The sequence below is a fragment of the Malus sylvestris genome, chromosome 2, assembly GCF_916048215.2.
Source record: "Malus sylvestris chromosome 2, drMalSylv7.2, whole genome shotgun sequence".
Taxonomy (NCBI): Eukaryota; Viridiplantae; Streptophyta; class Magnoliopsida; order Rosales; family Rosaceae; genus Malus; species Malus sylvestris.
The window spans coordinates 16119919-16137208 of NC_062261.1; the positions used below are offsets into that span (position 1 = coordinate 16119919).

General features: G+C 41.3%; 1 protein-coding gene and 1 pseudogene across 1 annotated transcript; both read left to right on the forward strand.

Annotated features, from left to right (window-relative positions):
* The first annotated feature begins 4754 nt into the window (after window positions 1-4754).
* On the forward strand, window positions 4755-5756 carry LOC126601637 (aspartyl protease family protein 1-like; annotated as a pseudogene).
* A 10326-nt stretch (window positions 5757-16082) lies between these two features.
* Window positions 16083-17249, forward strand: LOC126601643 (cytochrome b561 and DOMON domain-containing protein At5g47530-like). The gene has a single exon (XM_050268388.1). It carries the CDS (start codon window positions 16083-16085, stop codon window positions 17247-17249), a length of 1167 nt encoding a protein of 388 aa, XP_050124345.1.
* The last annotated feature ends 41 nt before the right edge of the window (window positions 17250-17290 follow it).

Consider the following 17290-nt stretch of genomic DNA (forward strand, 5'->3'; position numbering starts at 1 on the left):
AATCTGTTGCTGTTGATGGGAAAGATACATTGTTAATCTTCTTTCTGAGATCATGCATCAAGATAGTAGCGCAAGCGCAGTTGAGCAGACACATCAGTCTATCTATCAGTTGAGTTTGAGAACGAAACACTCTCCATCTCCGGATGGATATTGTTAATCCCTGAGCTTGGATTGCAGACAGCTGATTCAATGTTAATTGTCGACTTCAAGTTTCACCAACTCGCTTTGTCTTCGGCTACCAGTTCGGCGTTCTTCCTTTCGAAATGGAATGATCACACAGGAAACAAAATATATATTCGGTTTCAAGGATTCAGAATGCAGGTGATGACCCTAAAATTCACATTACTGATTGTTTGTACCATACTTGACCAATCCCGAAACTACCGAGTACCGGTCAACGTCATACCTTCAAGGACCCACTGAGGGGTTGATGCTAAGGCTCCCCTGCTGAAGTATAAGAGTTTCCCTCCAACCAAGAGGCCAATCACAGCATGACACATGTCAACGTCAGAACAAAGCTTATACATTTTACGTTGTGGAAAATAGGAAAGAGATAGTTTAGTTGCGGTCCTTGTTCCTAACCGTTATAGACTTAAATCTTATACATTTTGGACACGTTTGTTACACCGGACTATCTCGGATTGGACTAGTTTTAGGGATTAAGCTCGATTGGCTTAGACTAGATTAAGCTGAACTAATTTAGGAGCAGTGTCAAGCTAAAAAGTAGGATAATTAAGAAATTATAATATTATATTAATTAATGCATATATAGTAATATTTTATATTATTTAATGCAAATTTTTTATTTATTCACCTTTTACTTTTTTACTCCTAAAAGACTACCCTCTCGAAGCATATTTTCTTTTCTTCTCCCTTTGGCTCGGGATTACAATTTAATCCGTCAAATCTGATACCTGCAGGTAACCAATCCGAACAGTTCGGTTTTGGGGAGCAAATTTCGGATTTTTTTCGGTTATGGGTAACCATTGGGTAAAAATTTCGGTTTTGAGTTCGGTTATGGTTATAAGGGTATCCACTCCGAACTCATACGTGAACCCCCCCCCCCCGTTTTCATTCTTTAATAAAAAATATAAATATTTATTATATGTATCCGCTCCAAACTCATACCTGAACCCCCCCCCCCCCAACATTTTCATTCTTTAATAAAAAATATAAAAGTCTTGAACTACATGGGAGACTACAAAAGTCTTGAGCACCACATACACGTACACGCGCGTACCCACACATCCAAAAGTCTTGAGACTACAAAAGTCCCATTTTTGTGCTCTGTGCTTCTCCCTTCCCCAAGCACCTTTCTCTTCTTCCTGTGCTCTGTCCCTCACCTCACTTCTCTGCAACTCTTTCTCTCTGTCTTTCTCTCCTTCTCCTCATTACACACCACACCACCATTTTCTCTCCCTCATCCCTCACCTTTCTTTTCTTCCCGTGCTCTCTCCCTCACCTCAATTCTCTGAAAGTCTCTCTCTCTGTCTTTCTCTCCTTCTCCTCATTACACTTTCCTCACCTCTCCCAAGTTACGTACACATGACACCGCCACCCACACCACCCCATCGTCTCTGGCAAGCCCTCGAACCGCACCCTCCAAACCCCCACCATCTCTGCAGCCTCTCACTCTCTCTCTTCGTCCCTCTCTTACCATCACCTCAAACTCCCCCGAGAACTAACCACTGAAACACCACCGGCTTCCTCGTCCCTCTAACTGTTTAATAAGTTAAATTTTACGATTACGGGAAAACCATTACTGGATAGGGAATCCGTTACCCGACATATTCGGTTACGGGGAATACCCGTTTGGGTTTTTTACGGTTTCAAGTACGGGGAAAACAAACGGGTTCGGTTATGGAGATGGCACATCCGAACCCAATCCGTCCCGTTGCCATCCCCTCATTTCTTCTTTCCTCCCTCTTTTTCCTCCAAAACGCAAGTGTAAAGCTCATTGCAAATCCTTTAAAACAAGCTCATCCTCTTCATCCTCTTGCCGCTGTTAAGCATCTCCACCTTCCTCATGCTTTTTTGTTTTCCAAAAAATATCGAATCTCTCTCCTCCCTCTGATACATGCGTTGGCTTCTCCGCCTACAAAGCCATCTTAAAATTTTCTGGCAATGGGTGGATTTTGAATTTTGGGGTTGGAATTTTTTGTTGTTATTTTTTCACATTATTTTTTTTTTCACCTTTGATGGTTGGATTTTAAGGTTTGGGCAGTGGGTGAGACTTTGTTTCAGATCTAGGATATGATTAGAGGGTGTTGCAAAGGAACACTTGCAGATGACGTAACGTATATAGACGATGCAGCGGGCAAACGGAGCAGGTTTGGGGATGGGACTAGCAATCCTATACATATTGGGGGTCCTCGCTAAGAGTACCTAGTGAAAGACTTAGTCGGTGCGAGTATGACTTAATCTCATTAATGGTAATCCTTGTTTGCATCAAACACCGGCTAGCAACCCCAGCTAAGCCAATCCATTCCAAGGAAGTTTATTAGGGGCAAACAAACGCCCCCCTTAGCCCCTTTAGGTTTTAGGTTTTAGATTGAAGTCCCTCTTTTGACACATAAATGACATAATAACAAAAGAGATGCAATAATACCAATAAAGATTCAAACCGTTATTTTACTTTTATTTATACCAATTTAATTGTTGAAATTTGCTTATGGGTTTTGTTGATGTACAAAACAGGAGGTCTTGGAACAATGTAAATCCGACCGTGAATCTGCAAGAAAGTAAAGAACCCAAGATGTATCGTGGTTCACCCCAATGTTTGGGCTACGTCCATACTAATATTGTATTTCTCTGAGATGTTGAAGAGGGAGAGAGAGAGCTTCTAAAGGTGAGAGTGAGGCCTCTAGGGGTGAGGAGGCATGCTCTGAATATGAGAGCTTTGAGAGGGTGAGGGGGGCTTCTCTCATGGCCTAGAAATTGGCCTCCCCTAATGAGGAGAGTGAGGAGTCCTTTTATAGAATAAGGGCTCATCACTTATTACATATTTGCCATTCCTCTATTACATAATTACATTTGAGTCTACCGAGTATTTATACAAGATATAAATACGGAGGCCCTAAGTAGGGTACAAACAGTAGTCCCCCAAGTCTCCAGCCAAGAGTCTTCAGTCAAGAGAGTCTTTTGGCTGGAGACTTGAAATTCAGTCCATGTGTGAGCCGAAGTAATTAGATGTCGTCTAGAACTGATACTCGATATAGGACGGTGCTCAATCTATAGTGATGCTCAACTAGAAGTAGCACATGTTGCGAGGCTGCTCGATTTGTGGCTTATGTTGCTTTGGTTGGCTCGGCTTGTAGCGTTGAAGGTGAGGGAGTCCCTTTTATAGAATAAGGGCTCGCTTCTCAATACATAAATGATGGGCTAGAGTTGATGCTCGCGGCGATGTGGTTGCTCAGTAGGCGGCGATGCTCTCTAATAATGGTGAAGGAATCCCTTTTATAAAATAAGGGCTCGCTCCTCAGTACATGAATAAAGGGTTAGGAGTGATGCTCGCGGCGAGGCGGTTGCTCAGCTGGCGGCGATGCTCTCTAATGAAGGTGAGGGAGTCCCTTTATAAAATAAGGGATCGCTCCTCAGTACATGAATAATGGGTGCTCTCTAATGAAAATGAGGGAGTCCCTTTTATAAAACAAGGGTTCGCTCCTCAATACATAAATAATTGGCTAAGTCCCCCAAGTATTTTTTTTATGAGGCCCAATATATGGTATATAATGTAGTCCCTCAAGTCTTCAGTCAATAGGGTCTGTTGGCTGGAGACTTCAAATTGAATCCATGTATGGGCCGAAGTAGCGGTTGTTCGGAGGCGGTATTTGTATACCCTGCACTGAAGCTTTGTAGGTGAAGCTTTGCAAGTGAAGCTTTGAAGCTAGAGCTCTGTAAATGAAACTTTTGAAGCTGGAGCTCTGTAAATGAAGCTTTCGAAGCTGATTGATATGAGTGATGCTCATGAATGTTTATGTTGATTGACATGAGTGATGCTCATGGATGTTGACATGAGTGATGCTCATGAATGTTGACATGAATGATGGTCATGAATGTTTATGTATGATTGACATGAGTGATGCTCATGAATGTTTATGTATGATTGACATGAGTGATGCTCATGTATAATTTTGGAGTACTGGACGTACTTTTGATCACTTGGTTGGTGATAATAGCGGCAGGCTGCTGAATAATTTTAGAATACTGGGCGTACTTTTGATCACCTGGTTGGTGGTAATAGCGGCAGGCTGCCGAATAATGTTAGAGTACTGGGCGTACTTTTGATCACCTAGTTGGTGATAATAGCGGCAGGCTGCCGAATAATTTTTTGTAGTACTGGACGTACTTTTGATCACCTGGTTGGTGATAATAGAGGGTGAACCTTAAGTGGAGGGATGGGGGTTGGAGTTTGAACCCTTGTAATTACTTTCGGTACACCTGGCACCATCATTACTTCTTCCTCTTTTCCTTTTTCTGAAATATTCTCTCAACAACATCATGATTTTTTTCTTTTTCTATTCTAATCCCTTTTTCCAGCAAGCCTACTTGATAGCGGATTGCACGTTACTCTCCAGCTCTTTCCTCTTTTCATCAAGACCTACAGTAGGCTGCATAATTCCCTCTATTGCAGTAGGATTTACAGGAAGGAGCGGATTTGTATAGTCCCTGCTTCAGTGAAAAGCATGCATTCACTTGCAAAACCCACGTGCAAGACCCACGTTTAGTCCATCTTCCAGCCAAAAGTGAAGACGATGTGCAGAGCATCTTCGATAGAATTTGATGCAAGCAGTACACGTCATGTCAGAGACTCTACGCTCATTCTTTGCCCCTTCATGTTGCTTTGCAAAGCCTGAGAGCCCAAAAACTGAATAATCCAAATAGTTGCGAATAAGCGCCTTCGAATCCAACCGGAGAGAAACAAGCTGGTTGGTTCGTAGCAGCCACTCGGCTCTTTGATTAGTCCTGCATCTGTCATTTCCTAGTTCACCACTCCGCTGGCTTTCTCCGGTGGTAACTCCATTTTCAAAATCAGCTCATTGGGATTTCTTTATTTACACGACATTGCAATTAGGAACGCTATGAGTGAAGTTTTTGGTGGTGCTCGACATTGGGAGTGATCTGCTTTAGGTGCCTTGCGAGGGCACAACTTACGTTCCTAATTTTGAGGTTAGCAAATATGACCACGGTCTCTTAAATCTCAGCTGAAACTTCTAGCTCTGGGGTTCTGGTAGAGGATGTTCTGCACTTAACAACGGAAGATAATCATCGGAAACTTGTTGATGCATACATTACCTTTGGTTGTGGGTAGGTGCAAATCGGCTCTTTCCTGGATGTTGCTGCTCCTAATGGGTTGCTTGGGCTCGATATGCAAAACATATATGTTCCTAGTATTTTATCCCGGGAAGGCTTTACATCAGATTCCTTTTCCATGTGTTTCGGACATGATGGGGTTGGGAAAATTAATTTCGGTGACAGGGGAGTCCAGGATAGGAAGAGACCCCTTTTAATTACAACCCGTCACATCCAACGTATAACATCACCGTAACCCAATTCGATTGGGGACAGATCTTGTAGACATCGAATTCACAGCTATTTTTTATTCTGGAACATCTTTCACATACCTGTGTGACCCCTCTTATTCAAATCTTTCAGAGAGTTTCGATTCACAAGCTCGAGATAAGCATCGCCCACCTGGAAAAATTGGTTGCGAGGTCGTTGACGGAGGTCATTTAGGCGGCGGCGATTTGAACTGAATTGGCGGCCATGATCGACTCTCCAGGGATGATGATGCGGGCAGACTGGGAACGAATCGGAGCCTGACGGTGAGCGACGGGCTCGGGTTGGCTTCGCCATGGCGAACAGAGACGGAACCCTAGATAAACCTCGCTGGTAAAGTGTCCAGAGAGAATGAGAGGTGATGAATTTAGAAAGAGGAATGGCGGACATGTTGAGACTCTGTTGTCATTTTACAATATTGCAGAGGTTAGATTTTAGAAAGAGAAAGTTTGGAGCTCTCGGGGTTGAAGAGAGAGAGAGGGAGAGAGGAAGCAAAAAAAGAAGGTGATCTGTAGAGAAAGATAGGAGAGAGAGATGGGACTGGTTCCTTGGGTTTTTTTCTGGGAAAGCTTTGGGTTTTTGGGTTTTTGCAGATTTTGCAGATTCACGGTGGAGGTGAAAAAATGAAAGAGAATCGACATAGTTTTTCGTGTCGATTCCCACAGACGACGCCAAATGTTGATGCACAAAACCGAAGGTCTTGGAACAACGTAAATCTGACTGTGAATCTGTAAGAAAGTACAGAACACAAGATGTATCGTGATTCACCCCAATGTTTGGGCTACGTCCACACTAATATTGTATTTCTCTGAGATGTTGAAGAGGGAGAGAGAGAGCTTCTGAGGGTGAGAGTCAGGCCTCTGGGGGTGAGGAGGCTTGCTCTGAATATGAAAGCTTTGAGAGGGTGAGGGAGGGCTTCTCTCATGGCCTAGGAATTGGCCTCCCTTAATGAGGAGAGTGAGGAGTCCTTTTATAGAATAAGGGCTCCTCACTTATTACATATTTGCCTCTTCATCTATTACATAATTACATTTGAGTCTACCGAGTATTTATACGAGATCTAAATACGAAGGCCTTAAGTATGGTACAAACAGGTTTCAACCAAAAAAAAATTGCTTCTGGGTGCATTCTAAATTTATTTTTATTTTTATAAAATATGAGTACATTAATATAAGGGTACATTTTACATATAAAAAATTGATACATTTATATAAAAAATGTGGGTCCATTTCACAAAAAAAAAAATAGTACATTTTATACAAAAACAAAATGTCACAGCCCGTCCCGTGATTCTTTTTATCGAGGTTGTGAAATGACGAAATTATCCTTGATGGGTGCTAAGGTAGGTGTGTGATATATTATTGAACAATGCATTTTCCCTAAGTTTTGGAAAGTTTGAATTTTGATTAAAGGTTGTATGTGTTTTATGTTATTCATATGGTTTATTGATGATGTGAATTGCGTTGAGAGCTCATAACCTGCACCCCTGGTGTTAGTGCTTCTATTATTCACCCGCACCGCACACTCACCTTGGATCCAAGTAGGTGCATGTCGTACAGACCATGAGAGGGTTCCGACATGCTAGTCGTACAGATCATTAGAGGTGGTTCTAACTGGTAGGTGACCTTAGATTATGTGCACAGATGATTGATGAGAGAAGCACTAGAGCGTATTATTACACCATTCTTGTCGTACAGACTACTTCAGGTGGTTCCGACTTATGTGCAGAGTAGTGCCGTACAGGTCACCGTGGTGACTCCGGTTGGTTTGGATATTGAGCTATGGAATTAACCATACAGGACCAACTGCAGGGTCTCCGGTTGATTCATTATGTCACCTGTTATATTGATGCATTCTTAATCTGTTATTGACATTTATGGCATGGCATATTTTATGGGTTTTGATAAAGAATTGTGATTTGAGATATACGAAGATTATATGCATATTATGTTATTTTCTGGGAAAGTATACAGGTTTTACAGCGCGGGGTTAGAAATGTTTTAAATGAAATGTTTTTGAAAAACTTTGATTTTACTGACCCACTCAATTTTGTTTTGCACCCCTCCAGGTTCTAGTTAGCAACGTTGGTAGCCCACGAGGATTCCCACGGCGTACTGACAGACTACATAAATGTAGGACTCACTTGCGAATGTTGTAATTTAGTTATGGTCCTACTTGACTGCACCTAGTACTTGTGCTATGAATTTGTGTGTTTCACACTTAAACTTACTCTAGCACGTTACTTGGTTATTATTGCTAGTATTTGGTTTTTATTTATTCGTATTTCTCTTATCTATTGCTTCCGCCTCGCACTTTTGGTTACGTCACGCCCACGTGACAGCCAGCACGCCTTGATTCTAGGATCGGGTTGTGTCAGTTTGGTATCAGAGCCTAGGTTGCAGTCATGTATAAATTGTTAATGCTCTAATAATCTTTTGGTGTCTTCTGTCAGAACTATGCAGACTCGTAGGGAATCACGTCGTGCTTCTGAGTCTAATTTCCCTGATATAACTCAATTAGGGGAAGCGATGGCCCATGCCTTTCAAAATGCAATCCGTCATCCTCCTCCTTAGAGAACACCCATGGAGACTATGTATAATCTGAAATTTGACTGTTTCATGGGTAATGAGGGTCATGAAGAGGCAGAAAAATGGTTAGACCATATTGAGAAGACTTTTCAGGTGATACAGAGTCAAGGGAATCTTCCTGCTAATAGATGGGTAGAGACCACTACTTGGTTTTTGGGGCGAGAGCCAGCAGCTTGGTGGGTAAATCAGACTAAGTTTATGTCACCTGAGATGGCAGCTGACTGGGAAGTATTCAAAGAGAATTTTATGAAAAGATTTGTTCCTCCGGAGTACATTGATCTTAAGAAGCAGGAGTTCACTCAATTAAAGCAAAAGAATATGTCAGCACATGAGTATTACAGGAAGTTTACAGACTTGTCTCGTTATGACCCTGATACAGCTGGTAATCAGGCAGAGATGCTTTGCCGTTTTAAGCTGGGAACTAAGAGGAAATGGCGGACTTTTGCTAATGCGCTTCCTTGCACCACTTATCATGAGTTTTCTGAGATTTTGGTTCGGATGGAGGATTCCGACAACCTTCCTAGTAACAGTGAGGATGATGAAGATAAGAATGATAATCAGAAGAAAGATGATAGGGGTAAAGGTATTTCCACTGGGGGACCCCGTAAGACACATAATTTTAAGAAAAGTGGAGCGAGCTCGAGTTCTTCCAGTGGAGGATTTAGTGTCACAGGCCCGAAAAGAGGTGGAAGATTTGCTGGTGGACCCAGGTTTCAGAGTCAGAGAGATTTTGGTGGTGCTGGTGGTTTGGGTGCTCCGTTGTGCCGTCGTTGTAACTTCAGACATCATGGAGAGTGTATGAGAAGTGGTGGTGGTGGTGCTTGCTACACTTGTGGACAGATGGGACATAGGGCTGCTCAGTGTCCCCAGAGTCAGCAGAGATCTCAACAGTCTACTATGCCACCTCCAGCGCCGATTCAGTAGAGCTTTGGATCAGGCAGTTATGGTCAGACGGGTCGTGGTGGTGCTTACCACTATCAGGGTGATGCTGCTCCTTATGCTTCCGGACAATATCAGTATTCCCAGGATCCTTATTCTCATACTGGGTATTCCCAAGACCTTGGAGGTTATACTTCTTATTCTTCCATACCAGCTAGTGGATCTCAGTGGCATCAGGGAGGTCAGCCCCGTCAGGGGGAGGTTGCTGCTAGTGGTGCAGGACCATCTAGGCAGTCTAATCAGCCAGGACAGGGACGTACTTCTCAGGGGCGAGGTAACCAAGGCAACAGAGGTCGTGGTGGACGACAGCAAGCTCAGGGACGTGTTAATCACATCTCACTGCAAGATGCTCAAAACCATCCAGATTTGATTATGGGTACGTTAAATATTCTTGGTCATTTTGCTAGAGTCTTGATTGATTGTGGTGCTACACATTCTGTGATTTCTCATACGTTTGCTCAAATGACTCAACCTCACCCTACACCTCTAGGATTTGATTTAGAGTTTGCTATGCCTAGAGGGGACAAATGTTATGTTGATAGTGTTTATCCAGGGTGTCCAGTGATGGTAGATGGTGTAGTTATGCCAGCTAATCTTATCCCGTTAGATATTGTGGATTTTGATGTGGTTTTAGGGGCAGATTGGTTGCATTATAATCATGCCCATATAGATTATTACGGGAAGTTAGTTACTTTTCATCGTCCTGGACTACCAGCGGTTACTTTTGTGGGTGAAAGCAGTGGGGTGAGACATGGTGTTATTTCTGCCATGAGAGTAAAGAAGTTGTTATCGAAAGGTTGTCAAGGATACTTAGCACATGTGGTGTTAAATGATGTTGTTCCTAGCAGTGTGGAGGAAGTTGAAGTAGTCATGCACTATCCTGATGTATTCCCAGATGATTTGCCGGGATTACCGCCAGATAGAGATGTGGAGTTTTCTATTGATTTTCTTCCAGGTACAGATCCTATATCTTTAACTCCATATAGAATGGCTCCAGCTGAACTGAGAGAGTTGAAAATTCAGTTACGGGAATTAATTGATAAAGGTTTCATTCAACCTAGTACCTCACCTTAGGGAGCTCCAGTGATATTTGTAAGGAAGAAAGATGGAACTTTGAGATTATGTATCGATTACAGGCAATTGAATCGGGTAATGATTAAAAACCGTTATCCATTGCCTCGTATCGATGATTTGGTTGATCAGCTTAAAGGTGCGTGTGTGTTCTCTAAGATTGATTTGAGATCTGGCTATTATCAGTTGAAGATTAAAGATGATGATGTACCTAAGATGGCTTTCAGGACCCGTTATGGACATTATGAATTTTTGGTGATGCCATTTAGATTGACTAATGCACATGAATCTTTCATGAGGCTAATGAATGAGGTATTCCAACAATATCTTGACAGGTTTGTCATTGTCTTTATCGATGATATTCTAGTATACTCTAAGTCAAAAGCAGATCATATTTGACATCTTAACTTGGTATTGAAGAAATTGAGGGAGCATCGGTTGTATGCCAAGTAAAGTAAATGGCAATTTTGGTTGAATGAAGTGGCATTTTTGGGGCATGTAGTATCGGCACAAGGAATTCAAGTAGATCTTCAAAAGATTGCAGTAGTGGAAAATTGGGAACATCCACGAACCGTCACTGAGGTACGGAGTTTTCTTGGTCTAGCAGGTTATTATCGACGGTTTGTTCAAGATTTTTCTATGATTGCTTTGCCACTAACGAAATTAACCAGGAAGGATGTTAAGTTCGAGTGGGACGAGAATTGTGAGCAAAGTTTCCAACAACTGAAATATTGCCTCACTCATGCTCCAGTATTGGTACTTCCTGATGATAGCGGTAACTTTGAGATTTACAGTGATGCTTCTTTGAATGGTTTGGGATGTGTTTTGATGTAGCATAATAGAGTGATTGCCTATGCTTCTCGACAGTTGAAGATTCATGAAAGGAATTATCCTACTCACGATCTTGAGTTGGCAGCCATTGTCTTTGCTTTGAAAATTTGGAGGCAATGTCTCTATGGTGCAAAGTGTAAGATCTTCACAGATCATAAGAGTCTCCAGTATCTTTTCACTCAGCATGATCTTAATCTTCGTCAGCGAAGGTGGATGGAGTTACTAAGTGATTATGACTGCACTATTGAGTATCATCTGGGTCGTGCAAATGTGGTAGCTGATGCGCTGAGTATGAAACCTCAAGGTCAACTCAATGCTTTTTATGCTTGTCGTGTTCCTCTTCTTGCAGATTTGAGAGCTATTGGAGTAAAGTTGGAGTTAGAAGAACAAAGAGAAGCTTTTCTTGCTAGTTTCCAAGTCAGGCCAATTTTGGTTGATCGTGTACTTGAAGCTCATGGTAGATGAAGAAATTCAAGAAATGATTCAATTGAGAAGTGAAGGGAAAAAGAAAGACCTCAGAATTCGAGAATCAGATGGCATGCTTATGCAGGAGAACATAATGTATGTGCCGAATAATGAGGAACTAAAGAAAGAAATTTTTGATGAAGCACATTGTTCAGCTTATGCGATGCATCCAGGAGGAACTAAGATGTACCATACCATTCGACCATTTTATTATTGGCCGGGTATGAAAAAGGAAATTGCAGAATATGTAAGTAGGTGTATTGTTTGCCAGCAAGTCAAAGCAAAAAGAAAGAAGCCTTTTGGGCGGATGCAACCACTTCCCGTTCCTCAGTGGAAATGGGAAAATATAACTATGGATTTTGTGTATAAGATTCCTCGTACACGAAATGGATTTGATGGTGTTTGGGTGATTGTAGATCGGCTTACCAAGTCAGCACACTTCATTCCCGTGAGGGAAAAGTATCCCCTGAATAAATTGGCTAAGTTGTTCCTTACGAAGATTGTGAAGTATCATGGAGTTCCAGTGAATATTATCTCTAATCGAGATCCAAGATTTACTTCTAAGTTTTGGGTAGCTTTTCAGGAAGCTCTTGGTGCGAAACTGCTTTACAGCACTGCTTATCATCCTCAAACCGATGGGCAATCAGAGAGGACTATTTAAACATTAGAGGATATGCTGAGATCTTCAGTGTTACAGTTTGGTGATTCTTGGCATGATCGCTTAGACTTGATGGAATTTGCCTACAATAATAGTTTTCATTCGAGCATTGGTATGTCACCATTTGAAGCACTTTATGGTAGAGTTTGTCGTACGCCATTGTGTTAGTCAGAGGTTGGCGAAAAAGTGTTAGAAGGCCCCATAGATTGTGGATGAGACTACTCAAAATGTTCAGGTGATTAAGTCTAACCTGAAAGAGGCCCAGGATCGACAAAAGAGTTTAGCAAATAGACATGCTATTGATCGAATATATGATGTGGGTAATTTGGTATTCTTGAAATTGTCACCTTGGAGAGGTGTAGTGCGGTTTGGAAAGAAAGGCAAGCTAAGTCCTAGGTACATAGGACCTTATAAGATCACTGAGAGGATTGGTGAAGTCGCTTATAGATTGGAGTTGCCTCCCGAGTTATCTAAAGTACATAATGTGTTTCATGTCTCGATGCTTCAACATTATGTTTCAGATCCTTCACATGTGATTCCTCTTCAACCTTTGGTGATTAATCCGGATTTGACGTATGGTGAAGAACCAGTGACTATCTTGGATTGGAAAGACAAGGTTCTAAGGAATAAGACTGTGAGCTTAGTAAAAGTATTGTGGCGGAACCACTCAGTAGAAGAAGCTACTTAGGAGACAGAAGATCGAATGAGAGAGATGTATCCGAGGTTGTTTTATGAATATTAATGGCTTGTTTGGTTGCATGAATTTTGAGGACGAAATTCTATAAGGGGGGAGGATTGTCACAGCCCGTCCTGTGATTCTTTTTATCGAGGTTATGAAATGATGAAATTATCCTTGACGGGTGCTAAGGTAGGTGTGTGACATATTATTGAACAATGCATTTTCCCTAAGTTTTGGAAAGTTTGAATTTTGATTAAAGGTTGTATGTGTTTTGTGTAGTTAGGGAAAGAAGTTGGACTTGTTTTGGGATGGACCACACACACACACACGGGATACCCTCACCTCGTGCCCTCTCTCTCTCTCCTCCTCCTTCTCTGTCACTCTCACTCTCTCCCTTTCGAAACTGTACGGACCGACCCAAAAACCCTTGAAACTTCATGGATCGAAGTGGAGATTAGCACCATTGTGTTCGTGAGTGCCCTACGAACTCAAAGGTTCCATTTTCAGGTAAGAAACCCTTTGTTTTCACGTTGAAAACTCAAGATCCAAATTGAGTACTATTCATGAACTTTGTAATGGTTGGTTTTTAGGACAATCCAAGCTCATAGTGAGCTCTAGGAAGTTCCCACGAGCTCGGGGATGTTCGTTTGGAAGTTTTGGACGTCGGGACACCCTAGTTCGAAGGTGGCCGGTTTTGGTGAAGTTTCCTGATGTGATTTTCGAAGGTTTTGAGACTCCAAAGAGGTATAGCCTTCTTCCCGTCGTGATTTAGGACATTTTGGTGAAAATTTCATGGAAAATGGTTGAGAAATGATAGAGAACAATGAGATTGAAAAATCTCCAATTTTCGGTGACCGGAAAAACCAGTCCGGCGACTGGAGGAAGAAGATAACGTGCGTGGGGCGCGTGGGTCCGTGTCCCTCCCGGCGCGTGGGGGCGCGTACAGCCTCGAAATTTTTTTCTAAAAATATGTCGACGTCCGTGACGTCGAGTAGGTCACTGTGGTATATTCATATACCCAAATTGAGCACCGTATGAGAAGTTATTACGAATTGTCGGTTATGTGCTTTAATTAACGTTTTTATAGTTGTTTCGCATATAGGTGATACCTATCCAGAGAACGAGCGCATTCAGGGACGTCACGGGGGTTACGACCCTTCGACTTACCAGTGAGTGGGCAGTATTTTCTGTATTTACCTATATACTATTGATTTTTCCCAGAAATTGAATTTAAATGAAAGTATGTTTTTAAAATGCCATGCATGCATATTGTGAATTATATGAATTAGTAATTGATGCATATATATGTGAAATGGTGTTGTGGACGCACAGGTGAGTATCAGGTGAGTTTTATGTTATTCATATGGTTTATTGATGATGTGAATTGCGTTGAGAGCTCATAACCTGCACCCCTGGTGTTAGTGCTTATATTATTCACCCGCACCGCACGCTCACCTTGGATCCAAGTAGGTGCATGTCATACAGACCATGAGAGGGTTCCGACATGCTAGTCGTATAGATCACTAGAGGTGGTTCCGACTGGTAGGTGACCTTAAATTATGTGCACAGATGATTGATGAGAGAAACACTAGAGCGTATTATTACACCATTCTTGTTGTACAGACTACTTCAGGTGGTTCTGACTTATATGCAAAGTAGTGCCGTACAGGTCACCGTGGTGACTCCGGTTGGTTTGGATATTGAGCTATAGAATTAACCGTACAGGACCAACTGCAGGGTCTCCAGTTGATTCATTATGTCACCTGTTATATTGATGCATTCTTAATCTGTTATTGACATTTATGGCATGGCATATTTTATGGGTTTTGATAAAGAATTGTGATTTGAGATATACGAAGATTATATGCATATTATGTTATTTTCTGGGAAAATATACAGGTTTTACAGCGAGGGGTTAGAAATGTTTTAAATAAAATGTTTTTGAAAAACTTTGGTTTTACTGACCCACTCAATTTTGTTTTGCGCCCCTCCAGGTTCTAATTAGCAGCGTTGGTGGCCCACGAGGATTCCCACGACGTACTGACAGACTACATAAATGTAGGACTCACCTGCGGGTGTTGTAATTTAGTTATGGTTCTACTTGACTGCACCTAGTACTTGTGCTCTGAATTTGTGTGTTCCACACTTAAACTTACTCTAGCACGTTACTTGGTTATTATTGCTAGTATTTGGTTTTTGTTTATTCGTATTTCTCTTATCTATTGCTTCCGCCTCGCACTTTTGGTTACGTCACGCCCACGTGGCAGCCAGCACGCCTTGATTCTAGGATCGGGGTGTGTCACAAAATGCGGCACGTTTTATAAAAATTAGATGGGTACATTTTTTATACAAAACCATGGGTTACATTTTACATAAAAAAATAAATAAATAAATAAACAAAGGGTACATTTAATTTAAAAAATGGGTACATTTTGGATAAAAATAAATAAATAGATTTTACATAAAAAGAATGATACTTACAAAACAAAAAAAAATTGGTACATTTTGCATATAATAAAGTGGTACATTTTTAAAGAAAAATGGCCATGTTATAAACATATTATGAATACAAATAAAAGGTTAAAAAATTATGAGTACAAAATAAAAGTTTAAAAAAATATGGGCACAAAAAGAAATTAATATATGTGTACAAATTAAAACTGAAAAGAAAGTTGGTACAATTTAAAAAAAAAATATTGCAAATTAAAAATGGGTATAAACTAAAAATAAAAATATATGATACAAAATTTAGCAATAAATATAAGTACACCAAATGTAACGTTTCTAACACTAAATGAATATATTTAGAAATACAATTTAATTGAAAAAAATTATCTTGACATGTAAATATTTTATTATTGAAATAATTAATGACATTTATTAAAACCTAAGAACCTTGATTAAAAATTGAAAAGGAATAAGATTTTAATCAATGAAGTAGAAAAAACATGAATATGAACCTAATTTCTACAAAAGGAAATTACCAGCAGTTCTACCCCATGTCGGATTATGAAATCATGTCATTAGCAATCTATATATATATATATATGAACATGAATATTAATTAAAAGTGAAATTTGAATAGGAAAACCACCTGACATTGGGTTTCCTTTTCCTAGTTAGAAAATAGAAGGCTTGGCTCCCAAGCAACCGGCGCAGTCCTACTCCATGTAGGATTATGAAATCATTCCATTAGCAATGTGTATATATAGGCATAGGCAGAAGCCAATAAACCACAACAAACGATCAACTCTTGCTTTCTTCTAAATTGTAACCCGACAGACACACAATTATGGCACTTTCCAGGTTTATCTTTGTTATTTGCTTACTGTTTACCGTCTTCTCCTCAGCCGCCGCACAACCGCCATGCATGAGCCGTACCTTCTCCAACAAGAAAACCTTCGCCGCATGCAGTACTCTGCCCGTTTTGAACTCGACGATCCACTGGAATTACTACCCGTCGACAGCCACGGTTGACATTGCATTCACACAATCTGTGGTGAGTGACTCGAGATGGGTTGCATGGGCCATAAACCCTACGTCCACTGGCATGGTCGGTTCACAAGCCCTTGTCGCTTACAAAAGAACCGACGGAACTATTACTGTTTACTCTTCACCAATTAAAAGTTACGGGACACATTTGGAACAAGGGAATGTAAGCTTCCCTTTGTACGACGTCTCTGCGGTTTTTGAGAACAACGAATTCATCATCTTTGCAACCATAGGCCTTCCGAACAATGTCAGCGTTGTGCACCACGTCTGGCAGCAAGGACCCATGTTTGGTAACACCCCCGGAATGCACTCGCTTTCAGGACCCAACGTGCAATCCTTTGGAACCTTGGATTTTCTTTCCGGGAAAATTGAAACAAGCAAGGGAAGTACTTCAACGTCCGCCTTAAAATATGCGCATGGAATTATCAATACCATCAGTTGGGGCATACTTATGCCCATCGGCATAATCGTTGCACGGTATCTCAAGACAGTCGAAGGGGCTGATCCGGCATGGTTTCATGCTCACAGAGGATGCCAAATGCTGGCTTTTCTTGGAGGGATTGCAGGGTGGGGAACTGGAATTTTTCTTGGCTCTAAATCTCCGGGGATTCAGTACAAAGGGCATAGATGCATCGGCATCACTCTGTTTGCCCTTGCCACGATTCAAGTAGCGGTAGCTCTTTGTTTGAGGCCGAAGAAGACAGACGAGAATAGGAAATATTGGAACTGGTTTCATTGGGTTGTGGGGTATGGAACAATCGTCCTAAGCATCGTCAATATTTTCAAAGGATTTGACATATTGGAGCCGGCCATCAAGTGGAAATTTGCTTACATTGCCATCATCGGTACTTTGGGATGCATCGCTGCAATCCTAGAGCTACGAAAACTAGGCTCTTTCCTTTCGAGGTTTAGAAGCAATCGAGCTGCAGGGCAAGAAATAGTCGAGAGTACTCAAACAATAGTGTAACTATGTACTTTTATTTTTATTTCTTTGGTTGATTTTTTTGT